The 17,127-nt window shown below is 53.7% G+C and overlaps 1 protein-coding gene across 3 annotated transcripts; it reads left to right on the top strand.

Annotated features, from left to right (window-relative positions):
• Window positions 341–17,084, top strand: MAP4K1 (mitogen-activated protein kinase kinase kinase kinase 1). Of its 3 annotated transcripts, none has more exons than XM_018062349.1 (31): window positions 341–638; window positions 809–866; window positions 977–1,067; window positions 1,773–1,837; window positions 3,343–3,398; window positions 3,490–3,537; window positions 3,687–3,729; window positions 3,835–3,907; window positions 4,532–4,663; window positions 5,073–5,135; window positions 5,240–5,321; window positions 6,055–6,171; window positions 6,379–6,457; window positions 7,157–7,215; window positions 7,301–7,332; window positions 7,409–7,453; window positions 8,214–8,256; window positions 8,666–8,828; window positions 8,922–9,004; window positions 9,542–9,626; window positions 10,815–10,891; window positions 10,993–11,053; window positions 11,988–12,096; window positions 12,184–12,242; window positions 12,424–12,527; window positions 12,925–13,099; window positions 13,380–13,445; window positions 13,644–13,733; window positions 13,824–13,894; window positions 14,550–14,605; window positions 16,905–17,084. In XM_018062349.1, the coding sequence occupies exons 1-31, from the start codon at window positions 540–542 to the stop codon at window positions 16,972–16,974; spliced, it is 2,454 nt and encodes an 817-aa protein (XP_017917838.1). In that variant the 5' UTR covers window positions 341–539; the 3' UTR covers window positions 16,975–17,084. The 3 variants fall into 3 exon arrangements, with proteins under 3 accessions (XP_017917838.1, XP_017917836.1, XP_017917837.1); XM_018062347.1 differs by having other exon boundaries at window positions 7,289–7,332; XM_018062348.1 differs by having other exon boundaries at window positions 342–638; window positions 7,289–7,332; window positions 13,383–13,445.

Here is a 17,127-nt window from a genome sequence, read left to right as displayed (position 1 = left end):
CCACATACGTGCACACGGGTATCCAGGAGTGTGCACGTCGATTGGCCTGCGCGCCGCACGGGGAGTTACCACTAAGTGCCTGTATGTGTCCCGGGTGAACAATAGGGTACACTGCATGGTCATCCCGGTGTAGACCTGCCATCTCCAGGTTGTGGCCCAACACTCAGCATTCAGCAGAGGTTCAAATGTTTTTAGCCACTGCCCATAACGGGGGAGGGTGAGGGCACCCTCCAGGTCACAATGAAGATAGTTTGCATCTGGTTTACATGCAGCCCAGGGCCCCGGAGGTGGAGGGGGGAGTCCCCTGGGTCCCAAGGCAAGCTGCCCCTCACAGGCTGTCAGGGCCCAGGGGACAGGGGGTGGAGCCGCTGGCTGCACAGCTCTGTGCCGGGGCAGGAAGCGAGAGTGGGGAGGGGGGAGGCCACAGCCGGTGGAGGCAAGGCGGGTGCAGGGCGTGTGGGGAGGGAGGGAGGTGCCAGCATTTGGAGCCCTGAGGCCCTGCTGGCCCCTGGGCGCAGGCCCAGCTCCGGCCCCCAGGAATGGACCTCGTAGACCCTGACATCTTTAACAGGGACCCCCGGGACCACTATGACCTGCTGCAGCGGCTGGGTGGCGGCACCTATGGGGAAGTTTTCAAGGTGAGGAACCCCCCTCCTTCTCCAACACCCTCAAACCCGTGACCTTGGGGGTGAGCCCCAAGAAGGGATGGGGATGTGAGAGGGTCCCAGTCCTCAGCTTGGCTTCAGGGATGCTGAGGAAGACCTCGGGCAAATGGAGCCTGCCTGACTGCCAACTTCCCCTTTACAAGGCTCGAGAGAAGGGGACAGGGGACCTGGTGGCACTGAAGATGGTGAAGATGGAGCCTGGTGAGGAGAGCACCCAGGTCCTCATTCCCCTGCCCCACCTCCTGGGACCCTGGGATCTCCCCCATACTCCATCCCTGCAGTAGCCTTTTCTCTTCTGCCCCTCCTCGCAGACGATGATGTTTCCACCCTTCAGAAGGAAATCCTCATCTTGAAAACTTGTCGGCACGCCAACATCGTGGCCTACCATGGGAGTTATCTCTGGTGATGGGACCTCCCCTGCCCCCCAGCCCAGCCCCCAACTCCCATTCCTGACCAGCACCCCCCTCCAACCTAACCTCTAATCCCGGACCTCCATTTTTAACTGAGGCTCCTAACTTAATCCCCAGCCCGAAGTCCCACTTGTTTGACCAGAGCACCTCCAAACCTCATCTCCAATAAATAACTAGCATTTCTCACTAAATTGATCCCTTTGTGGTAACCAAATGTGAAACCAAGTCCCTCTAAAACTGATCAGCGTCCTGACTTGCAGGTCCCCCAGTTTCACTTTCTGTTCCTTTAACATGAACCCCTAATTTCCCTGACCCTTGAATATCCCAGATGCCCCAAGAATGATCTCTGCCCCCCCGGCCCTGGCATCCTGGGCTCCTCTGTCCCCTCTGAACTTCCACAACCTGTGAAGTCTCTGCCCTGTCTCCTAGGTTAGCATGGGACAACAGAGAACGTCATGGTAGGAGCCCAGGCACCTGGGTTTGGTCCAGTTGACCCTAAACATATATTTTCTTCTTTGAGCCTCAATCTCCCCATCTGTAAAATGGGATGATCTCACTCTGGTAGACAATAGAGAGATGACAGCTCTTACATTCAAGTTCTTGTTGAACTAGGATAGGATGGACAGTGAGCCAGAAACTGTCCTATAAATAATGATTTATTACTGCTATTATTATTCTTGCTCTTGAACTGTTGTAGGCTGCAGAAACTCTGGATCTGCATGGAATTCTGTGGGGCTGGTTCTCTCCAGGACATCTACCAAGGTGAGTGGCGGGGCGAGGAGATCCAGGCAGCCCTTGGCCCTCCAATCCACCTGTCCTGTCCCTCTACGCTTGCGTCTCCGGGGACTGTCTTTCTGGTCTATATTTCACACAGAGCCCCTCCTCTGGACCAGGCCTGGCCTGGAAGATGCTGGGGAGACTGTGGTACCCAAGCGGGCCCTGAACCCTGTATCCTTCAGGACCTGAGAGTCCAGCTCTGTTTTTTCTGCAATGATCCCCACGACTTTCCCTGCCCCATCTTCCCCCTGTGCCTGCATTTTCTCACCAAGGTCTATTCATGCCTTTGAGTATTTCTGCATTTCTAGCTCATCGTCAGGGCCCATCTGTTCATTTAATGAGTGAATGCATTTCTGATTCACTCAGCCTGCTTTTCACTGTCTTGGAGCACTGGAGGGTGGGGGCGGGGTGGGCCTTGATCAGATTTCTGATGTGCACCTCTATCTTTGACCATCTCCCAGTCTCCCAGTGTCCCTCCAGCCCTAGACCTCAAAGGTCAGGAAAGGCAGGACTTCATGAAGAAGTCCTCAGGGCGGGTGGGGGAAACTGAGGCCCACAGAGAGGAAGTGACTCACCCCACCAGCCCGTCAGACCGAGTCTCTGACCCCCTCAGTCTGCTGTCTCTCTCTAGTGTATTCTAACCCCTTTGTGTCTTTCTCAATGTGTCTCTTTTCCCAGTTTGGGGTGTCTCTGCCCATGTCTGTCTCTCTCTGCCTCAGCTTGGGTCTGTTCCTGATTCTCTATCTCTTCCCGTCTCTCTCTGCCTTTCCTTGTTCTACAGAGTGACATCACTCAGAGCTGTCCCATGCCCTCCATCTCCCCCTAAAGCGAAGCCCAAGTTTCTCAACACTGCCCCTGAGTCTGACCCCTGCTGACAATCCCAGGCTGGCGCCCTCACCCCTGCTCCACCCACGCCTCTGCTTTCCAGCCCCACCGGGGGCACTCCCCTGCTTCTGGGCCTTTGCACTTGCCTTTCCCTTTCTGAGTGGGACTGCTCCCCATCTCCACCCCCGCCGCCTTCTCGGGGTCGCCTTCACTGATCAACCTGTATAAAATGTCATACTCCTTCCCACACATATTTCCCACACATATTTCCTGTTATCTTTTCTTGCTTAATTTTTCTTCTCACTATTTATTGGCGTCTCGTGTATCATTTATCTTACCTGTTTATCTTGTCTGCCATCCGTCTCCTGTGCTAGAACGTTCTCTCCACGGGGGCAGGGATCTCTGCCTCTTTTGTCCACAGCTGTATCCCTGCTGTCTGCCACAGTGGCTGGCACACAGTAGACATGCAGCAAATAATCACGTTGAATGAATCTCTCTGGTTCCCTGCATCTCTGCCTCTCTCTGTTGCTGACTGCCTCTCTGCCTCCTCCTCCCACCTGTCCCATCCCAGTTCTCCCCTCCCTGTGTGGTACCCTCTCAGCTGGTGTGGGTTGTGGCCAGGGGTCTGGCCTGCACCCAACACAGTGCCTGGGTGACCTCTGCAGTGACAGGCTCCCTGTCGGAGCTCCAGATCAGCTACGTCTGCCGGGAAGTGCTCCAGGTAAGGGGATGCTCTCTGGGCTTGGGGTGGGGCAGGGCCCTGCTCCTGCCTCTGGACGCTCATAGCCCCCTACTTCCGCCCTCCTCCCCAGGGACTGGCCTATCTGCACTCACAGAAGAAGATCCACCGGGACATCAAGGTGATCTAGGGGCAGAGAGGTGGCCTTCGTGGGTGGGGGACCCGGGAGACAGGAGTCAGGAGGGTCAGAGTGTAGTGGGGCCAGGGAATGTCAGCAGCATTGGACTTGGGGGTATCTCTGACAGCCTCTAATCCCTCCCTTTTCCCCAGGGAGCCAACATCCTCATCAACGATGCTGGGGAGGTCAGACTGGGTGAGTGTGGCTCGTGGGAATGGGGAGAGGGGCTGACTGAGGGCCTGAGGGGAGACCAAGGGGACAGGGGACCCCAGGTCACTATGTCTCTCCTTCTGTCTCCAGCTGACTTTGGTATCTCGGCCCAGATCGGGGCAACGCTAGCTCGACGCCTCTCTTTCATTGGGACACCCTACTGGTGAGGGATGCCTGGCTGGCAGCTAGGAGTGGTGTGGGGTGGCGTGGCGTTTACCAGCCCAGATCTCTGGGAATCTCTGTACTTGCTTTTTTGCCCACTTCTCCCTTTCTCTGGACCGGACTTCCCTGGTGGCTCAGACGGTAAACAGTCTATCTGCTCTTTGGGTCTTTTTGGAGTTTTCCATTTACCTAGGTCTCTCTGTGCACCCTCCAGCCATTCCTCCCAGTGTTTATGTTGATTTTTATCCTGGTCTGTCTGTCTTTCCATATCTGTCCATGTTTGTCTCACTCTCTCTCTCTGAGTCTCCATCTTCCAGCCTGTCTCTGTCTCTCTGCCTTTATCTCTCTCCATCTTTTTTTTTTTTTTTAATATTTATTTGATTGTGCTGGGTCTTAGTTGCAGCATGTGGGATCTCGTTCCCTGCCCAGGGATAGAACCCAGGCCCCCTGCACTGGGAGCGTGGAGTCTTGGCCACTGGTCCACCAGGGAAGTCTTTATTTCTGTCTCTCTCCATCTGTATGTTTCTCTCTGCATCTGGCTCTCTCTATGCCTGCCCCATTCTCCTCTGTCTCCCCTTCCCCTTCTTGTGTCACTCCTTGGTTCTCCGAGGGTCTCTGCCCCTAGGATGGCTCCGGAAGTGGCAGCCGTGGCCCTGAAGGGGGGATACAATGAACTGTGTGATATCTGGTCCCTGGGCATCACAGCCATCGAATTAGCCGAGCTACAGCCACCACTCTTTGACGTGCACCCACTCAGGTAGGCAGATGTGGCAGGTCCCCCTGGTCCCAGAGACCCCACTCAACTCTGACCCTGAGCACCACCTGCCCCCCCCAGCCTGTTTCTCCAGCTCAGTACCCACTGGAGGAGACCCCCCCTTACCCTGAGCCCAATCTGAGACCCTCAGGAGCCCCTCAACCCAGAAAGCCTTTTCTCCATCCCTCCACACGAGGGGCCCCAATTTAGGGAGCCCCATCTTGAGGCTCCCCCTGAGCCTGCTGGTTCCCCTTCAAAGGGGCACCCCATGCCTTGTGAAACATACCACTCATTCTCATTCTGTCCCTCCCTTTGCTCCCTGCCAACCTCAGTGCTATTAGGGGCCCCCGGAGCCATGAGGTCTGGCTGCCACTGGAAGTCTAAACCCCACGTTCTGTCCTTACTCTTCCAGGGTTCTCTTCCTCATGACCAAGAGTGGCTACCAGCCGCCCAGGCTAAAGGATAAAGGCAAATGGTAGGAGAGGGGCACGTGGAGGAGGGAGGGCGGGGCCGAGGGTGATGGTCTGATGGGAGGGCCTCTGGTCCCCTCACCCCAGAATTCGCCTTCTTCCTCCCAAGGTCGGCTGCTTTCCACAACTTTGTCAAAGTCACCCTCACTAAGAGCCCCAAGAAGCGACCCGGTGCCACCAAGATGCTCACTGTAAGCCTCCCTCCCCTGAGAAGCCTTCCCAAACTCACCACCGGAATTCCCCAGGGCCTCTACAACATTGATCGTTTCATCTCACGGAACCCCCATGGCCCTTTCAAAGTCACTGCTCCCTCTGAATTCCCCAGGACCCTCAAGGCTCTCCGAACTGTATCCCAGGCCCCTTTTTTGTTTTCTTGGCTGTGCTGGGTCTTTACTGCTGCACGTGGCCTTTCCTCTCTTCACTGCAGGGCGCGGGCTTCTCACCAGGGTGGCTTCTCATTGTGGAGCACGAGCTCTCAGGCACAAGGGCTCACTAGTTGTGGCTCAAGGGCTCCGCTGCTCTGCGACCTGTGGGATCTTTCCATACCAGGGATAGAACCTGTATCCCCTGCATTGGCAGGCAGATTCTCAACCCCTGGACCTGCAGCAAAGATCCCTACACTGAGCTTAAATCTCACAAATTCCTAAGGGCCTCAGGACCCATTCCTGGGTGTGCTCCGGAATTGCAGGGGAACTCCAGTCCCCTCTGAGACACTTCTAGAGTTCTCCAAAATACCTCACATTCTTCTAATCCCTTCAGACACCTCAGAATCCCCCAGGTTGCAGCTCCCCAGAATTCCGTGCCTTGTTCCTCTGTTGGCAACTTCCCCCCAAGTTTCCTCTTAGACTAGTCCTCCAGCCCCATCCCAACCCCCTCCTTCTAATCCCGCCCCCTATCTGCTGACACCCTCCTCCCCTCCCCCAGCATCAACTGGTGTCCCAGCCCGGGCTCAACAGGGGCCTGATCCTAGATCTTCTGGACAAACTGAGGAACCCCGGGAAGGGGGCCCCTGTGGGCGAGATTGAAGATGAAGACCCTGAGGTGAGGGACCAGCTCGCCTTTTCTCAGCCTGTTTCCCTGCCTGGAGTGCCCCCTTGCTGCCTCTCTTAGAAAAGAGCCAGGGAGGATGGGGTGGTAGCTTGGGGGCACACAGGTTATGGGAAGGCCCAGGACTCCGGGCTGGACCCACAGGGTGGGGGAGCTGTTGCTGGAGAACCTCGGGTCTGATGCAGCCGCTGCTCTGCCCAGCTCCCCCCGGCCATCCCTCGGCGGATCAGATCCACCCATCGGGCCAGCTCTCTGGGGATCCCAGACGCGGATTGCTGTCGTGAGTAGAGAATCTTTATGTTTCTGGACACCTGACTCTATAATCCAGGAGATGCCCCCTTATCAGCTTGTCCTAGAGACCCTCATCACTTCCAAATAGACTCTCAGAGACCCCTCTCACCATCTGACTCTGCAGGAGACCCCAGAGAACCTCACCACCACCTGATCTACAAAATGCCTCTGGAGACCCCCACCTCTCTGTACTGCAAACACACCCCATGAGGCTTCCCATAACCACCAGGACTCCCAGAGACCTCAGGAATCTTTGCTCCCTGATCCCCAAATGGAACCTAAAAGCAACTACCCTATAACCATTTTGAAACCCCACTTCCCTGATCTCCATTCCTGACCCCTAAATGCTCAGCTGTGTCCGACTCTCTGTGACCCCGTGGACTAGCCCGCCAGAATCCATGGGATTCTCCAGGCAAGAATACTGGAGCAGGTTGCCATTTCCTCCTCCAGGGGATCTTCCCGACCCAGGGATCCAACCCACATCCCCTGCGATGGCAGGTGGCTTCTTTATCACTGGTACTACCTAGGAAGCCCCGAGATGAGACCCCTGTAAACCAAGAGCCCTTCCCTATAGGGACAGCTCCAGTGCTAAGATCCTAACCCCAGAGCCCACCCCCACTTCTATCCTTTCTGTTCCCAAGTCCTTGTCCCCAGCTCACTGTGTGACCGCCCCATCCCCATCCCCCAGGGCGGCACATGGAGTTCAGGAAGCTCAGAGGCATGGAGTCCAGGCCCCCAGTGGACACGGTGAGATCCTCCCTGACTGCCCAGCTGCCCTCCTCTCCCCCTGGGCCACTGCTGACCCTTTACTATCCCACAGGCTCTCCTACAGCCCCCTGGAGACTTCAAGAGCGGCAGTCCTAGGTCAGGGACCCTCAGGGTGGGAGTGGGGCAGGGATGTGCGTGGGACCACCCAAGGCTCATGCCTGTTCCTTCTCAGGAGGAACCTATCAGAGTCCGATGATGACTATGACGACGTGGACATGTAAGAGCTCCACAGGCCCCCACCCAGCCCTTGCCTTCCTACAACCCACTTTCCTTCCCGCTGATCCCAGCCTCAGCCCTGCTTCCCTTCTACTACTCAGTGCTGATCCTTGACCCCTGACCCCTGACCGGACCCTCAATATCCCCATCTTCCTTCACCTCCAACCCCTGACTCCCCTTTCCTTCCTCTCCAATCCCAGCCAACTCAACCCTGGGTCCCCTGCTACCTCCCAGTCCCCAGCTCCTGCCAGATGTTCCTATCACCCCCAGGCCTCAGCTGCTGCCCTGACCTTTAACCCTCGGGCCCCCTCATCTTTCTTCAACTTCTCACCCACCCTCAGACTGAACCTTCCCCCGTGTCAGGCCCTCAGACCCAGACCCAACCTCAACCCCAGCAGTTGGCCCAGGCCCCCATCTTCCCCAGCCCTAGGCCTGTGTCAGCCTCAGGGCCCACCTGTTCATTGCACACCTCTCGTCTGTAATAGACTCACGCGCACCAGGTGAGAACCTGACCCCCGGGAGCACTGTATAGTCTGTGTTCTTGGCAGGTGTGAAGTTGCAGAGACTTGATGCACTGGCAGCACTTGATATCTAAGAGTTGCTGGTACTATTACCATCAGGGTCATCAGTCCTTTAGCCCTTAGCTCTAGCCCCAGATCGAGTCACCCTCTGACCCTCCTGAGCTCAGACCTCCAGCCCCAACCCTCCCCAGGCCTTGTTGCCCACACCCCCCACCTGCTGACCCCATCTTTGTGTTCCAGCCCCGCCCCTGCAGAAGACATACCTCCTCCACTGCCCCCCAAGGTAAGGCTCTGGGACAGAGATGGGGGGCAGGGGGCCAGGGCCCATAGACACTGGGATACTAAGCTCTCTTGGGCTGGAGTCTGGGACACAAGGTCCTTTGAGATCTGAGAGACTGAGATGACTGGGATCTGGAAATGGCATCCCTGACCCTAGGGGTGGGACTAAGAATATTTAGCCCAATGGATACTGGTCAGTAGCTGGTCTTTGGAAACCCTGCTGCACCCAACCCTTCCCCTTTAGTTGCTGGAGTATGTTGATTTTGGGGCATGGGTCAGAGGGGAAGGTTGGAGGGGTGGTTAGATATCACAGAGCCATGACCTAATGTCAGTTCTGGCAGAGGTGGTTGGCAAGGTGCCCTCTCTCTGAGTTGATCTAATGTATTCCCCACCTTCCTCCTCTCTCTCCAAAGCCCAAGTTCCGTTCTCCGTCAGATGAGGGTCCTGGGGGGACTGGGGATGACGGCCAGCTGAGCCCGGGAGTGCTGGTCCGGTGTGCCAGTGGGCCTCCCCCACGCACCCCCCATCTCGGGCCTCCCCCAGCCACCCGAAGCCCCCACCTCACTGCCCACTCAGGTAACAGGGCAGGCTGGGGTGGGAGGTGGGTGAAGGTGGGGGTTGGGCAGTGATCGGGGGCTTTAGGGGCTGATTTTCTCCTCCTCATCTCAGAACCCTCACTGTGGAACCCAGCCCCCCGAGAGCCTGACCAGCCCCCACTGTTGCCCCCCAAGAAGGAAAAAATGAAGAGAAAGGTGAGGCCAGTGATGCTGAGGATTGATATCTCTGGATGCGGCTGGGGATGCCAGGTGGGAGTGGGGGATGGGGCAGGGAAGACTAATAATAATGACAGGTGACATTTGTTGAGCAGAGCCTCTGTGCAAGACCCTGATCTCGTGTCTTTACGTGGTGTATATCTGCACAGATAGAGACAGATACTGCAGTTGTTGTTGGGTCACTAAGTCGTGTCTGACTCTTTGTAACCCTGTGGACTACAGCATGCCAGACTGCCTTGTCCTTTGCTCTCTGCTGGAGTTTGCTCAAACTTATATCCAGTGAGTCAGGGATGCCAGCCTGCAGATCCTGCAGAGATACATATTATCTGCCATTTCAAAATGGGGAAACTGAGGCACAGAGGGGTTAAACAGTTTCCAAGGTCATAAACCTTTGAGCAGGTGGAGGCGGGATTTGAACCTTGCCACTTTTGCTTCTGAGTCTTAACCACTGTGCCCTCCTGTGCCCTCCTCGCTTTTGCTGGATCGGCTGCTGCCCTGCCCCCATGGCCCACCCAGGGCTGTGCCCTTCTCGTCAAGTTGTTCAATGGCTGCCCCCTCCGGATCCACAGCACGGCAGCCTGGACGCACCCCTCCACCAAGGGTGAGTACTCAGAAGGGCCACGGAGAATGTGGCGGGGTTGGGGAGGACCCTTAGTGGAAGGCAGAAAGTCAGGGAGAGGGGAAGGGAAGGGTCTTAATACAGTAGAGAGTGGCAGAGTGGAGGCAGGGGCAGAGCCAGGAGTTACAGCTGGGGTTTAGGGATCAAAGCTGGGTAGACTGAAGCTGAGTTTGAGAGTGAAGATTAGGGAAATTAGTTTGGAGGTCAAGAGTATCAGATATGGAATTTCCCTGAGGGTCTAGTGGTTAAGACTCTGTCCTTCCACTGCAGGGGAGCACAGGTTTGGTCCCTGGCTGGGGAACTAAGATCCCACATGCTGCACAGTATGGCCACAAAAGAATAGATAAATAAAATAGGAATTTTAAAAAGGAGTGTCAGATAAACCAGAAAGGTCAGCGTTCAGTGTATAAGATCTGGGACAGTTGGACCCCATTAACCTCAGTTGCCCCAGAGAAGGAAGTGGCAAACTACTGCAGTATGCTTGCCTGGAAAATCTCATGGTCACAGGAGCCTGGTGAGCTACAGTCCATGAGGTCTCAAAGAGTCAGACATGACTGAGCGTGTGCACGCACACACACACACATATGCACAGCCTCAGTTGGAGGTTAATGGTAGAGAGACTGGAATCAGCAATTTGGGGTCAGGAGTTTTAGGGATTAGAATGTAGCAGAAAGGGACAGAGTTTAGGGATCAAAGACGTGGAGACAAAGTCAGTGGGGGGTAAATGTTAAGGAAACAGTATTAGAGTTTGTGGGGTCACACTGGACAGAAAGAGCCATATGTCAGGGTATTTGAATTTGAGCATCAGTGTTGAGATAGGATTAGCATTCAGGGACCAGAACTGGGGAGAAAGACAGAATTGAGAGGGCTCCTGGGGAAGACATGTCTGATGTTGGGGTCAGAATTGAGCGGACAGATGGTCAGGGTTTGCAGATCAGAGATGGGAGAACTACCAGAACAGGGGAAGTCAGAGGCTGGTGAGAATGAGACCAGCTCAAGGGAACTGGTCAGGGTTTGAGTTCAGATTTGTGAAAACAAAGGCTGGAAATGTCAGTGTGAGGGGAGAGTAGAGAACTGAAGGCACAGAGCATCAGTGTTTGGGGTCATATGGGGTCTGGGAGGCCCCGTGTGATGGAGTAGGTCCTAGCATCATCGTGTGTGCCCCCCTAGACCAGCACCTGCTCCTGGGGGCCGAGGAAGGCATTTTTATCCTGAATCGAAATGACCAGGAGGCTACGCTGGAGATGGTGAGGGGCAGTCCCTGGGGTGGGTCAAGGGGGGCCGAGGGTGGGGGCTGGAGTTGGGCTTGCTGGGGTCTTACAGGAGCCATCTCCCCCTTGCCCTGCAGCTTTTTTCTGGCCGGACTACCTGGGTGTACTCCATCAACAATGTCCTCATGTCTCTCTCAGGTCTGGCTGTGGCTTGGGTGGGAGGGGTGGGGGTCAGAACTTAAGGGGTCAAAGGTAAGGAGGTTGGGAAATAGATGGGCACAGAGAAAACAATTAGGCTCCCCCTTCGCAGAGCCTACAGTTCAAATTCCAGCCACCTTTTCACTGTGGGACTTGGGGCAAGACACTTCTTCCTAAGCCTCTGTTTCCCCATCTTTAAAATGGGGCTCACAGTAGTGCCCACCTCTCAAGTCAGTTTTGAGGTAATTTCCACGAGAAGTCAGTCTTTACCTTTCTTTGATGTTGACAAGATGACAATACTTGTTCCATGCTTTACTAAAATGGAGTGAGCAGGTTGTGGATTAAAATTTTGTGTCATTGTTTTATAAACACCTTGTGTAAAAGAACTTCTAATTTATGAGGAGACCCCAAGCCAAATAGAATGAGTGAGCTCATTCATATCACATCTGTGATGACAAAGTTTTGCAGAATTTCTAGATGTTCCTTGTTACACTTTGTAATATGTGTAACTTCATCTGATTGTTAAGTGTCTGTCATTTCTCATGCGGCCACAAGTACTGTGAGGGTAGGGAACATATTTATTTTACTTACCATTGTTCACCAGAGCCAAGCACAGTGCCTGGCCTATAGTGGACATTTAAAATATGTTGCACTGCGACTTCCTGGTGGTCCAGTGTTTAAGACTCCACACTTACACAGTAGTGGGCATGGGTTCAATCCCTGGTCAGGGAACTAAGATCCCACATGTTGTGGGGCACAGGCAAGAAAAAAATTTTTTTAACATGTTGCATGAAAAAATGAATAAACAAAGGCGCTTGAGTCTTGAAGACTTGGGCATTTAAAAGGGATGGGGCCAAGTGATGGGCTGAGGGAAGGGTGGGAGTGTGCAGTAGCCTATAACTGCCTGCTTTCCCTATGTACACACACACTGCAGGAAAGACCCCCTACCTGTATTCTCATAGCATCCTGGGCCTGCTGGAACGGAAAGAGGGCAGAGCAGGAAGCCCCATCGCTCACATTAGCCCCCACCGGCTACTAGCAAGGTACCAGCCCCTAGTGGTACCACTGACCCCTCTAATGCCCCATTCCTGCCGTCCCTCGCCCCCATTCATGCCTACCTTCTGCCGCAGGAAGAACATTGTCTCCACTAAGATCCCGGACACCAAAGGCTGCCGGGCGTGCTGTGTGGGTGAGAACCCTAGGGGTGGGCAGACAGGGGGCAAGACCAAGGGTGGGACTTGGACTCCCTCTCCACAGGAGAGGGTTGCAGAGTTAAGGCAGGGTGAGTAGAGCCTGGGGAGAAGTGTGTGGCCTTTGGGGGCGAAGGGTCGCGGGAGAGACCATTGACCGCTCCTTACCCGCCTCCACAGCGGAGGGCACCAGCTCCGGAGGCCCGTTCCTGTGTGGGGCTTTGGAGACATCCGTGGTCCTGCTTCAGTGGTACCAGCCCATGAACAAGTTCCTGCTGGTCCGGGTAGGGAGCCTGGAGACGCTAGGGGCTTTGTCAGCTTGGGTGGCTGGGGCCGTCTACTCTACGCTTCCGCCGCGAGCTCCGCGAACCTGGGCTTCCACCCGAGGCCTCCCACAATCTCCCCAAGGCTCCGCCCACCTGGAGGCTCCTCCCCTGAAGTCTTTCTGATCCTTAAGCTCCGGCCCTCACGCCACCCGTCACTTTCTAAGCCTTCTGAGGCCTCACCTCCTTGAAGTTTCTAGATGGTGCTTCCCAAAACTGAGGGCTCGAGAAACACTTGGCCGGGGGGAGAAATACTTCGGAAGCCCCAAGCTCACTGTCCTCCAAGACCCCGCCCCTCAGGCCCCGCCCCAGGCCCCGCCCCCTCATCTGAACCCGCCCCTCCCTGCGCGGCCCGCAGCAGGTGCTGTTCCCGCTCCCTACGCCTCTGCCGGTGTTTGCACTGCTGACCGGGCCAGGCTCCGAGCTGCCCTCAGTGTGCATCGGCGTGAGCCCCGGAAGGCCGGCGAAGTCGGTGCTCTTCCACACCGTGCGCTTCGGCGCGCTCTCCTGCTGGCTGGGCGAGATGAGCACGGGTGAGTCGCGCAGGCTCTGGGAAGGGTGAGGCTTATCAGTTGGGTTGGGTTGGGTCTGAGTGACTGGGCGGTGCTTAGCCTGAGGCATAATTGGGAAAGGGGATGAACCGAGAGCGGGGCGGGAGAACATTGGGTATATATAATTAATGAGATTGATGATGGGGAGTGGGGAGTTCTGTGATGGGCGGGGGTTAGCCCGATTGCTTGGGAATGGAGAGGGGGGCCTAGCGGAGGAAGGCATAATGCGGTGAAATTGGTCCCTGAACCTGGATCTCTCAAGCAGAGCACAAGGGACCAGTACAGGTGACTCAGGTTGAGGAAGACAAGGTGATAGTGTTGATGGACGGTAAGAACCTTCCTCCCTCCCTTGCCTCCACTGTTCCTAGATACCGACCCCCAGACCCCGCACCTCTCAGAGATTCTGAGCCCCTCCAGTCCTTACTCGTCCTGCTTTGCTTCTTACGCTAAACGTATTGTCCGGTCCCTTGATAACCTTCTCAAGCCCGCTTACTGCTCTTACAGTCCCTTCTCTACCTCCTTCTAGGGTCCCTGAAGCTGGTGACCCCAGAGGGGGCCCCGGCCCGGGGGCTTCGAACTCCGGAGATCCCCATGACTGAAGCAGTGGAGGCCGTGGGTATGTGCCAGAATGATAATTCCGGGGTCTGGGGTCCAGGTTGGAGGCTTAAGTGGAGCCCAAGGGTAACAGGTGCTGCTTTCCTCCCAGCTATGGTCGGGGGTCGGCTCCAGGCCTTCTGGAAGCATGGAGTACAGGTTTGGGCTCTAGGCTCAGATCAGGTAAGCTCCTTCCTCCTAGCACCTGCAAGACCCTCCCACGTCAATCATCTCACTCATCAGATCCATTGGGAGAACAAACTCACTCAGGGTGTAAAGTCCCTGGAGGTGACACTTCCTCTAGGCTCAGTTCAGACAGGTCCCCTTCTCTGCTCCATGTCTCTTGGGACCAGAGCTCAACCAGGGTCACTCTATGACTTTGCTTCTTTCTGAGCCTCCCTCAGACTCCCAACTGTAAAATGGGGTCACAAATAGAGACAAGTGGGCTAAGAGCATGGACCAGACTGCCTGGGTTGGAATCCAGCTGAATGATTTTAGGCAAATAGCTTAATCTTTCTGTGCCTCACTTTTCTCATCCGGAAAATGGAGTGAAAATGATGCTTAATCCACAGAACACCATGTGTCAGGCTCTGCCCTTACACTTTTGTATTCTCCTTAATCTTCGGGATCACCTGTCAGGTAGGTATTATGATTTCAAAGGTTAGTGCTCTGAGGTGCAGAGAGGTTAAGTAACTTGCCTGAGGTCACACAGTTGATGAGTGGTGTTAGCAGCAATGATTATTTCTGGACCTGAGGAGTTCAGAGACCTTGCCCCTTACTCTCTTTAAGGGAGAGGGGAGGAGTCTTCTAGACACTGATATAGCACCTTTTCCCCCAGCTGCTGCAGGAGCTCAGAGACCCCACCCTCACCTTCCGTCTGCTTGGCTCCCCCAGGTATGAACTTGGGGCAGAGGACAGAGGACCAGGGAGGGGGGGGTGCTTTGGATGTAAAGAGGGTATCTTGAGGTGTCCCCAGCCATCTGAATCTTTGGCCTAGACATCCTCTCACTTGGTCTCCCTGCTTCTATCTCTGTCCCCTGTAGTCTATTCCCCATAGAGCAGCCAAGGTGGAATTTTCTTTTGTTAAAAAAATTTTTAATTAATTAGTTTATTTTTGGCTGTGCTTTGGCTGTGTTGAGGCTCCCGGGCTCTAGGACGCAGGCTCAATAGTTGTGGTGCGCGGGCTTAGTTGCCTCATGGCACATGGGATCTTCCCAGATCAGGGATTGGATCCGTGTCTCCAGCATTGGCAGGCAGATTCTTCACCACCCAGCCACCAGGGAAGCCCGAAGGTGGAATTTTCATTCTTTTTTAACTTTTTATTGATATGTTGATATAAATTTAGGCTCAAGTTGCAAAAATAAATTTAAGAATTCTGTATCCCCTTCACCCAGATTCCCTGTATATTATTTTTAACCACATTTGCTTTATTCTTGCCTCGCATATATGTGTAACTTTTTTCTGTTGGCACATGAATTGCAAGCATGATGCCAGTTTACCCCAAAATACTTCAGTGTATGTTTCCTAAATCAAGGCAAGGACATACTCTTACAAACCACAATACAGCTGTCAAAATCAAGAAAAGAGCACCGAGATAGCACTATCTTCTAATTTCATACACCCACTCAAGTCTCACCAAGTTGTTCCAATGATGCTCTTTGTAACCAAAAAATAATACTTTTTTTTTTGGTCCGTGATATCATCCAGGATTACAGGCTGCATTTTGGGGTCATGTTTCTTTAGTCTTGTGCCTGGAACGTTCTTCAGACTTCCTGTGCTTTTCATGACCTTGACACGTTTGAAGAGTACAGGAAATTTGTTTTTCAGAATGTCCCTTAGTTGGGTTTGAGGTTTCCAGGTTACACGTTTGGGGCAGGAATACCACAGAAGTGATGGGGTGTCCTTCTCACTACATCAGATCAGGAAGTGTGTGTCAGTTTGTCCCGCTACTGGTGAGGTTATCTTTGGTCGGTGACTTGGTTAAAATGGAATGAGCCAGCTTTCTTGACTATAATGCTACCCTGCTTTTCTCTGTATAAATAAGTATTCTTTGGGGTAATTTCTTGAGACAATGTACAATTATTGTTTCACCTAATTTTACCATGACTTGATGATTTTTGCCTGAGTCTATTAAATGGTGAGTTTCCTATTTCTATCATTCCTTCTACGTTTATAAGTCGGCATTCTACTGTAGGAAAGAGCTGTCCCTTCTCCACCGTGTATGTATATTTGTATGTATGTGTGTATATATGACTGTGTGTTTGTGTGTATCTTAGCATAGTCTCGAGGATTTTTTGTTTATTCTTTTTCAAAAGATGGTCCTCCACTTTATTATTTTTTTTAAAGATTTACTTACTTGTTTATTTTTGCCTGTGGTGGATCTTCGTTGTTACACACAGACTTTTCTCTAGTTGCTGAGAGGCCGCTTTTCATTGCAGTGTGTAGGCTTGTCTTGTGGCTTCTCTAGTCGTGGACCACAGGCTCTAGGCACGCAGGCTCAGTAGCTGTGGCTCATGGGCTTAGCTGCTCTGTGGGAAGTGGGATTTTCCTGGGCCAGGGATCAAACTGGTGTCTCTTGTATTGCAAAGCAGATTCTTAACTGCTGGACCACCAGGGAAGCTGATTTTCATTTTATTCTATGGGTTATAATCTATTACTATCATTATCTGTTCTGAGGCACAAATACTCACAGATTTAGCCAGTGAGAGCTTCTTCAAGGATCTCTCTGATCTTTCAATATGTCAGAGGTGTCCTTTAAAATCCAGATCTGATTGTGTCACTCTCCACCTGATTAAAAGCTTCCTGTGGCCTCAAGATAAATACCCAATCCTGGTCACAGCCTACAAACCATGACTTGTGCAGTCAAGCCCTCTCCCATGGAAGTCCTTTGCCCAGGCTGTTCTCTCTGCCCAGAACGCTCTTCCCTGCCCTTTCATCAAGTTCCCTCCTGAACTTCTTTCAGGCTCTACCATCCATTCTTTAGGGACACCTTGGCTGACCCCTTGAGCTGGGTTTCCCTGCTATGTGCCTCATGCTTCTTTGTACTCATCTAATTCACTGATTCATGTTGGTCTCCTGAGGGCGAGGGCCGTGTCTGCTCATCCACTGCTCTAGCCCAGCACTATGCTGGCACAAACTCTATTGACGTCTCTGCAAATGAGTGAATGAACTGACTTCTCTTTTCCTTCCCCAGGCCTGTGGTGGTGGAGACGCGCCCAGCAGATGATCCCACTGCCCCCAGCAACCTCTACATCCAGGAATGAGTCCCCGAGGGGGTGTTAGGAACCAGTCTCTACATCTCCCTCCCCAGTGGACACACACTCCTGATCCTGGCATGCCCCTGTCTCCCAATAAACATGACTTCAGTCTCTGCTTTCATCTTGATTTTGGGGTCGGGGGAAGGAGAGGAGAGCAGA

Source organism: Capra hircus, chromosome 18 (genome assembly GCF_001704415.2).
Source record: "Capra hircus breed San Clemente chromosome 18, ASM170441v1, whole genome shotgun sequence".
NCBI classification, from domain to species: Eukaryota; Metazoa; Chordata; class Mammalia; order Artiodactyla; family Bovidae; genus Capra; species Capra hircus.
Note: the sequence above shows the minus strand (reverse complement) of the source record. Positions and strands in the feature narration are given on the sequence as shown.

Bases quoted from the DNA above. Each gene is read 5' to 3' on its own strand.
- MAP4K1 (XM_018062347.1), top strand. From the start codon at position 540: ATGGACCTCGTAGACCCTGACATCTTTAACAGGGACCCCCGGGACCAC. The intron at 3,730-3,834 runs GTGAGTGTGGCT...TTCTGTCTCCAG, and splicing joins TGCTGGGGAGGTCAGACTGG to CTGACTTTGGTATCTCGGCC. The intron at 5,322-6,054 runs GTAAGCCTCCCT...CCCCTCCCCCAG, and splicing joins GTGCCACCAAGATGCTCACT to CATCAACTGGTGTCCCAGCC.